Source organism: Pteropus vampyrus, unplaced genomic scaffold (genome assembly GCF_000151845.1).
Source record: "Pteropus vampyrus isolate Shadow unplaced genomic scaffold, Pvam_2.0 Scaffold72, whole genome shotgun sequence".
Classification (NCBI taxonomy): domain Eukaryota; kingdom Metazoa; phylum Chordata; class Mammalia; order Chiroptera; family Pteropodidae; genus Pteropus; species Pteropus vampyrus.
The window spans coordinates 1,796,559-1,805,082 of record NW_011888853.1 but is presented as its reverse complement, the minus strand read 5'-3'; the positions used below and the strand labels follow the sequence as shown (position 1 = coordinate 1,805,082).

At 57.1% G+C, this 8,524-nt stretch overlaps 1 protein-coding gene across 1 annotated transcript; it reads right to left on the bottom strand.

Annotated features, from left to right (window-relative positions):
• Positions 1-2,680: 2,680 nt before the first annotated feature.
• LOC105293421 (tripartite motif-containing protein 47-like) lies at positions 2,681-7,914 on the bottom strand. The gene is made up of 7 exons (XM_011362063.1): positions 7,899-7,914; positions 6,935-7,605; positions 5,800-5,895; positions 5,357-5,590; positions 4,305-4,467; positions 4,022-4,084; positions 2,681-3,228 (listed from the first exon to the last, which is right to left on the bottom strand). Exons 1-7 carry the CDS (start codon positions 7,912-7,914, stop codon positions 2,681-2,683), a joined length of 1,791 nt encoding a protein of 596 aa, XP_011360365.1.
• Between the last annotated feature and the right edge of the window lie 610 nt (positions 7,915-8,524).

Here is an 8,524-nt window from a genome sequence, read left to right as displayed (position 1 = left end):
AGCTTCTGGTGCTGCCAGCAATCCCTGGCCTTCCTTGTCTGGTGGATGCACCACTCCAAACCTCTGCTCTATCTTCTCTCTGTGTCTGTATGTCTGTTTATCTCTGTTTTCTTATAAGGATATACTGGTCATTGAATTAGGGTCCATCCTACTCCAATATGACCTCGTCTTAATTACATTTGTAAAAACCCCATTTTCTAATAAGGTCATATTCTGAGGCTCCAGGTAGACAGGAATTTGAGGATACCATTCAATCCAGCACAAGGGCCCAGTGTGCATCTGTGGCCTGCTGGAGCCACCACCCATCCTCAGGGTGCAGCCCCAGGCCCAGCTTCCCTGAAGGGTCTTCCCTATTGCTCTGACCTGCCTTTCCTCCTGAATCTCCTTCCCTTGGGAACCGTTTTTCTTGGCATTTCCTGCTAAATCTAAAATTTCTCTCAGGCACAAATCTACCCCGAAGAATTTCAGATCATGCAGGCAGGCTGTTGTGTAAGATTGGTATTTAAACAAGCTCAGGTCTCTCCCAAAATGAAACAAAAATAAAATCTACCTTCCGTCCACTCATATCCACCTCCAGCTCCTGCCCCAGCCCCCTCCACTGGCTGACTTGGTATGAAAGGCACCTCACCTCCTCCCTCCACCCTCTAAAGCCAAACTTCTGTCCCTTCTGGTCATTCTCAAGTTACCACATCCAATGAACATGTTTAATCCTCATCTTCCTAAAGCTCTGACCTCACATACCCCTCGCTCCTTGAAATTCACTCTTTCCTTGGCTTGCAGGATGTCACTCTCCCCGGGATTTCCTCCCACATCTCTGGCCTCTCTTGTTTGTTCTTGACCTTTGAATGGCAGAATTCCCACAGGTTTCCCACAGAATTCCCACAGTGAGACCTTCACTGTCTCATTCCACACCCGTGTCTGTTCAGCCTACATAGCCAACCTGACTCCTTCACTGTGTGCCTCGAGGGGCCCCCGAACCCAACATCAGCGGGAACTTGCTGTGGACGCTGTCCCCACGGCCCTTGCCCCACCCCCACTAAGCCTGGTCTGCCTTCATGCTCCGTTTTAGTCGGTGGCAGTGCCAGTATCCATTTAGGTGCCAGTTTAAGAAAGCAAACATCATCCCTCTTATACCCTCTCACACAATGGTTTCACACTGTGTGCCCGAGGGTGTCACAGTTCCAGAATCACACATCCTGGAACTACATGTCCCTCAGAGCCAGGAAGAGCTGGAGAGAGTAGCCCCATTTTGTCAGCTCCCCAATGAGGAAGGACTCCGAGATCCATGTCGCTAGCCAGACCAGTCCCCTGTCCCCTTGGATCAAGCATTGCCTAAGCATCACGACCTTGCCCAGCGATGCAGAAACCTGCAACCCCTTGATCTGGGAAGAATGAAGATGGGGGCGGGGCGGGGGGAAGGTTTCTCCTGAACATCAAAAGGTTTAGATTTTGTTCCTACCCATCAACATCCACACAGATAGCAGCCCACGGGACAAAGCGATTGGAATCGCCGAACGAGGTCTGCGAGGAGGAAGGTCAGAGAGAGACCCCAGCGAGTCTTGCTCAGAGGGGCCAAAGGGTGGCCCTGCCCTGCCCCCAAAACTACTGCCTCCAAACGAGAAGCGAGGGCCCAGAGGATGGGCCCCTCGGCAATGGATTCAGGCACGGCCACTTGAGACCCCATTTGGCCTGTGTCTGGACTACGGTGCCCTAGGGACTTTCTCCCCTGACTCTTGGCATTTCCTCTTCAGACCTTACCGAGAGCCCCCACCTGAGAAGCCACGGGAACGTGTGGCTGGTTGAGGCTGGAGATTCAGAGGGGCGAGTCCCCAGTCACGCTCCTGCCAGGGTCACAGGGCAGTGGCCAGCTGGGGTCCAGGGTCCAGCCTCTTCCGAAGACTTTGCACACGTCCTGTTGGGCGGGTGGGATTGGCAGAGGCCTGGACGAGGACGAAGCCCCTTTGCTTTCGGGCAGCGCCACCCTCTGGGAGCCACGTGGGGTGGGCCTGTGGCTGGAGGTGGGGACAGCAGCTTTCAGGGACACTGAGGAAGGCACAGAGTGGTTTACGGTTTGCCAGCCCGGGATGGCCGCAGTCCCACATTCCCTCTGGACTATGAAACACCATCCGTGTGAGGGGCTCAGCTCCGAGCAGGAAGGTCGGCAGCCCCAGTCCAGGCCTGGCCTAGGCCCTCAGCCTTTCTCTTTTGGGTCTGAGATAAGCCTGGGTTCTTCAGCTTAACCTCTAGCCTGCAATTAAGCCAGTAACTCAGACAGAACACCACCTACCGCAGTCTGTAAGGAGCCACTTCTCAGTCTGGCCACCTGAGAGAAGCCCTGGGGTCCAAGCCCTGCCCACTCTCAGGCCACAGAGCTTTTGGGGACAGGTGCCGTAGCTGGTGCTGAGTGGCTAGGACCAGCCTGGAGAAACAGGGCGGAGCCTCTGCGGGGGTCTAGGGACCTGGGAGGTGGGGAGGCTGTGCACCTGGGTCAGAAATGCTCCCTCCAGAGGCCACCAGACTGTCCCCAGTCCCCGGGACAGTCTAGTCTGGTTCAAAGCCCTTCTCCTGTGGCTGTGGGGACCACCAGATGTGGCAGGTTCGCTGCCCACCCCTTAACCCTTCCCGGCGCCGCGCCCCGCGGGCCCAGCCAGCGCTAGAGTCTAGCTTTATTTGCCACCAATTACACCTGCTTGAGCGTGACCAAGGCGCCGCTGCTGACCATGACGGCGGGGTAGAGCGGCTCCAGGAAGGAGGCGAGGAAGCGGTAGATGAGACTGACGCCGCCCGCCACGCCGTAGAAGGACAGGCAGCCGGCGGCGCAGTCCAGCGCCACGCCGAGCGTGCGGTGGTAGCCGCCGTGCAGCACCGTCTGCGTGTTATTGTGCCACACGGAGAACTTGAGCGAGTCCCACTCCAGGCACCACGAGTAGGGGTTGCGCCCCAGCAGGTAGACGATGTTGCGGCGCGGGCGGCCGCTGAGCGAGGGGCTGCGGCGGTAGGTGACGCCCAGGCACACCCACGAGTTGGACACCTCGGCCTCCCAGTAGTGACGGCCCTCGGACAGGCCGCGCGAGCACAGCACCTGTGGCCACTGCTTGAAGCCGGGGAAAGGCCCGCCTGCCGTGAAGGGCTCCAGCAGGATGCCCAGGTTCAGGACTGAATGGGTCTCTTTGAACAGGAAGAGCTCCTCGCTGGCCGTGGTGGGGTCGAAGTTCAGGTTGCAGTAACCTGGGGGGAGGGGACAGGAGAGGGAGCCAGGGTCAGGGGCCCCAGGGCAGAGCCTGAGAGCCTGGAGGGAAGAGGTGCTAAGCCAAAGGGCATTCGCATAGAGGTGTCCAAGTGTCTGTCCCCCACTCTTTAGGTCCCCAACGGGGGATGGAGGGGAGAGCGCTGACGGTCTGGAAGGCGAGCTGGGTGCTGTCCAAGGCTTGCTGCATCTTTCTAGAGAAGATGAGAACCGAGTCTTCCTCCCCACCCTCATCAGACTTTTTATTTATTCAGGACACGAGGTTGAGTGGGACAGAGGGAGAGTCAAAGGCCCCTGGAGGAGGTCAGAGGGCTTCACCAAAGGCAAGTCACTCTTGACCTTGGCGATCTCAGAAAAGTCATTAGGAGTTGGCCCCCAGCCCGGACTGGCAGATGGCTGCAGGAACATCAAATGAAAGGGAGTTTGTCTGAGGTAGAATTGGACAGGGTCCTCCGAGTTGGCTTGGCTAAAGCCCAGGGGAGGCTGGCAGGCCCCCAGCTGAGGGCAGAGGTTGTGCCACATCTCGGGGCCGGGGAGGGGGGCAGAGCGGCCTCTGGAGGGCAGGCGAGGCCTTGCTCCACCCACGGTTGCGCAGGACAGGCTTTCCCCATTTCTTATCAGGGCGTAGAGTCACAGGCCTAGTCTTTCAGAGGTCTCCAGTCCCAAGGCAACAGAGAGCTGGAGCCCTGGCCTGAACGGAAGTGGAGCTGGGGGAGTCAAGGCACCTGGGGTCCTTCCCACCCCGGAGGCCGGACCCCAGCCCTGACCACTCACATTTGAGAAGTGTTTTCCTGTCCACAGCTGGGGGGAGCACCTCATAGGAGTTCATTTTAATGCCTGGGGGAGATAAGAGGGGCTTTGCTGAGGACACTCTCACAGCCCGCCTTTCAGAGAGAGGTATGGGCTTCCAGGAGGCCGCGTCACCTGGAGGAGGCGCGTGCGGGCAAGCAGGGTGCTCTGCAAGTGCCCAGAACCCCAGCCACTGCCCGTAGGTAGGGCCATCACACTCCAGGAATGCAGGCGTGTCTCCAGTGGCCCCAGGCCACCAGGTACTAACCCTTCAGGAGGAGCTGGTTGATGAAGCTGAGACCCATGTCCACCAGCCGGCTCCTGAGCTCCTCCAAGGTCTCCGGCAGCTGGAGGAAGCTCTGTTCCTCCTCGCAGTTGGTGCCCATCAGGGGTTCCGTGGAGTCAGAGAAGTGCTTTAGCCTGGGGAACTCCTGCGTGCAGGAAGGGGCCGGTGGTAGCATCTGTCCGCCAGGGCCCAGGCAGATGCCAGGAGCCCCTGCTTATGCCAGGGGCTCAGTGGTGTCCAGAACCGTGGGGCAAGTGGAGAATCTGCCTGTTTTCAAATCTGGGCATCTCTCCCCTGCTCCCGGTTGTCTGAACATCTGAGGTTAGGGCTTTTCCAAAGGCACGGCCACTGTGGCCTAGCGCGTTAAGCAAAGTAGATTTTTAAAAAATGATGGGGGAAGGGTTTCTTTTGAGCATTTAATCGCTTAGTAAAAAACCTCGCCAAATGCTTCCTGCTGTGTGTGGGGGACAAGGTGAGCAGTAGTCCCAGAAATCTGCTCAAAGGTGTGATGGCCGCTGAAGAGAGGAAAGCTGTGCTAGGGATTCCCAAGCCCGGGCCACCCACCCACAGAGAAGGCTGCCGCCACCCTCCGCCCCGACCTCACCAGCTGCCCTGCCTGGTCGCTTCCTACCGCAGCACCAGACCAGGCTGCAGGGCCTGGCTAGGGCTGCAGAACCAAAAAGGATTGCAATCCAGGCTCTGTCGATTGTTCTGGTCTCACTTCCAGCCCTGCTTGGCCGAGTGTGGAGAAACTTAGACTGTCAGGTGCCCGGAGTGCTGAGTTACACCCCATACGTTCCGGGGACACGAAGGCAGGAAAGTTAGGGTAAGGGCGAATGCAGAGCTAGAGGAAGCTAAGGGTGTTGGTGTAAGCTCAGGATGGGCGGCGACCTTTCGCAGGGAGCTCCCTGAGGCCACCCCAAACCCCGATCACTTAATCCAAGGTCTGGGCTTGTCTGGCGTGTCTGTGGGTGGAGGAGGAGTAGAGGCTCTGATAGCACCTGGGGCGGAGGTGGGGTGCGGTGGGGCCTTGCCTGCAAAAATTGCTGGTCATTTCGGTTGGTGAGCAGGGTACGCAGCCAGATACTGTCCCCCTCCAGCTTCAGAAGCCGGTTGTGGCTCTGCTGGATGGAGCTGCCCAGCTTCCCCAGGGCAGCTGCCTCCTCTTTATCCACAAAATCCAAGACCTTCATCTGCAGATGTTTGACCTCCTGCATGATCTCTGAGAAGTAGGAGTTCACTTCATTGCGCGCTGTCTGGATCAGTTTCTGCGGGGGGTGGGGGCGGGTAGGAGAGTACAGAGAGAGGCATCTCTGAGCTCCACCCTGGGACCCCTATTGTCATAGCCTGGAGGTGGCCCAGGTATCCTCTTTGTCTTCCTGGTCCCACACCATCCACTCTAAGCCCCGAGAACCCCCTCAGCCTGACGCAGGGCGCTGGGGAAGCCTGGGCCTCGGGCAGGGTGGGCCAACCTTACCGAGAGAAAGGCCACCTGCCCCCGGTGCTTCTGGCTGTCGGAGGTGATCATCAGCATCTGGTTCTCCACGTCGGCCTGGACCTGCCGCACCTCGAGCTGGGGAGAGAGGGTGGGGTGGAGGAGGAGAGGATCCCTGATTGAGAGGTGACCTAGGAGAGGTCCTTCTGTAAGTAGCCCATGTTCAAGTCCGCAGAAGAGACACATTCTTAAGAGGTTTAAATGAGAATGAGAAAGAACGAAGGCTAGCTGGCCAAGGGTCATCCCTCTACTCCTGGTGTCTCGCTCCCTGAGACTCTGTCTCCCCATTCTGAGGAGTCAGGTTCTCTGCCCCTGACAGTGATGACCATTGGGTTTCGGGTCACAAGGCCTGGGAGGCAGTGGGTCGAGGAGGGGCACGTCAGATACGGAGCCCTGGGCTCCTCAGGGCAGCGCTGCCAGGCCCAGTTCCTCCTACATAAGCTTTTATCTTCGCCTATTCCGACGATGAGCATTTTCACGTTTTGTAATATACGGAACTGCGCTGTTCCAAATGCCCGTTTGTGAACTGTTGCTGACCCGCAACAAAATTAGAAGCTCGTGTTGGATGGTAAATCAACACGCTGCTGCTTCCTTCCTGGAGAATGTCTTCCTATGGAAAAAGTGCCAGCTGAACTCCACAGCGTGAGGAGTCGATCTGCATATGGGCACAAGCCCCTTGCCATGGGCCATTAATGCGTGGCTACGTGGGACTGGCAGTGTTATAGAATACACAGGCCAGAATGTCTAATACATAAGAATTCCACTATGAAAGCGACACAAATATATGAAACCACGTTTGAAAATAGAGAAAAGGAAGGGAGTTCGCCCACCCTAACGTGACATGTTTGTATTTTGATGTTTTCTTTCACACTTTTCTTTTTTCTGCGAGAAAAAAAAAAAAAGAAAAATCGAACATAGGATCCATACACACGATTTGGGATCCTTACTCCTTCAACCTGCCAGCACCGTCTCGTGGCTTGCCGTGACTCTCGTGGCCATCGCTTTAAGGGGCGCGGAATTTTTCTCCGAGGAAAGGCGTGCCTGGAGCTCGTGAAAGACTCGCCTTCAGGGAAAGACTCAGAATCACGAGGCCCCTGGCTCCCACCCCCAGCCTCACCTCCTTGCGGGCGCGTTCCTCCCCCAGGGGGATAGTGTCGTGGTCCTTGTGCTCCTCCAGCAGACAGGTCCCGCAGACGCAGCAGCCTTCCGTGCGGCAGTAGAGGCGCCGCAGCTTGCGATGCTTGCGGCACAAGCGGCTCTTGAGATCCCACACAGGCTCCAGCAGCTGGTGGCCCTGGAACAGCTGGTCCTCGTAGTGGCTGCGCAGGTGCTTCTCACACAGGGAGGCCATGCACTGCAGGCACGACTTGACTGACTTGAGCTTCTGCGGGGAACAGAAGTCGCAGGGCACGTCCCCGGGCCCGGGTAAGTTCCAAGAGGACCCCGGGCTCTGGCTCTTGGCCCGGGTGAAGCAGGTCACCATCTCCTCCAGGATGACATTCTTGCAGAGGCGTGGTCTGGAGGGGAAGCTCTCTCGGCACTGGGGGCAATAGAGCATCTCCCCTGTGGTAGCCTGGTGGTCCCAGAAACCTTGGAGGCAGGTCATGCAGAAATTGTGGCCACAGGCAGTGGTGACTGGGTTGCGGAACACCTCCAGGCAAATAGGACAGAGGACTTGGTCCTCAAACGTGCAGAGACTGCTGTTGTTACTCATCAGGAGCTGGCCCTGGGTGGGTCTTGAGGGCTGGGCAGGGGGCTGCGGGACTGGGACGTGGTCCTGGACCGGCCCTGGGAAGACAGAGCAAAGCCATGCACAAGCCAAGGCAGGGGCTGAGGGGCCTTTGAGGGGTACACCAGTCCTTCTCTTGGAAGCAGCTGTCTGCCCATGGGGTACAGGAATTGTGTCATTGGTCAACCCATATGGGGGGCATAAATCGGGGACTGTGTTTTCCTTGTCTCAGCCCTAATTTCTGGACCAAATCCTGGACAAGAGAGTAGATGGCAGGAAGCAGTCACATGACAAGGGACAGGAACCACTTCCTTGGTCCTTCAGAAGAAAGGTAGGAAGCACAGGTACTTACGTGAAACTCTCTGCATGTCGGGGAGAGCCAGAGGCATGGCTGCTCTGTGGCAGGAAGGAAAAGGATCCTTAGGCACTCAGGTGCAGAGGCCTCACCCGTGGTCCCACCTCACCAGCTTCTGGGAGGGTCCCCATCAGTCCAGTGTGTCCCCACCCAACCCTTTACATCTCTCGAGATCTGATGACTGCCTTCTCACCTTTCCCTTTGGCTGCTGTTTTGTGGTCTCGCTGTCAAGTTGGCCCCCCTCTCAAAGACTGCCTGCAATTTTACTCCCTGATGTCACAATCCAAGTGTGACCAGTCCCAGCATTCTGCTTGTGATGTCGGTAGGGTAAAGGTATGCCACTGGACTTCTGCAATGCTGATGCATTCTGCCTCTTCACTGGCTGTTCTTTGCTCCAGAGCCTTTATCCCAGGAGGCAGATTCGCCTTTGCACCTGTGGCCACTTGCAGTGGACTTAAGGGACTCATATTACCAACCGGAGAGGGAAAATGGCAACTCAGTGGCAGTAGGATCTTGGGAACTCGTTTAATCTGTGGACCACAGTTCTTCCCTTGTGAATCGACAGGGTTATGGTAGGAGATGATATTTCAAGGCCCCTTCTTGGCTTAAAGTGGAATGATCCT

Bases quoted from the DNA above. Each gene is read 5' to 3' on its own strand.
- LOC105293421 (XM_011362063.1), bottom strand. The intron at 5,591-5,799 runs GTAAGGTTGGCC...CACCCCCCGCAG, and splicing joins GGCAGGTGGCCTTTCTCTCG to AAACTGATCCAGACAGCGCG. The intron at 3,229-4,021 runs GTGAGTGGTCAG...CCCTCCCCCCAG, and splicing joins CAGGAAAACACTTCTCAAAT to GTTACTGCAACCTGAACTTC.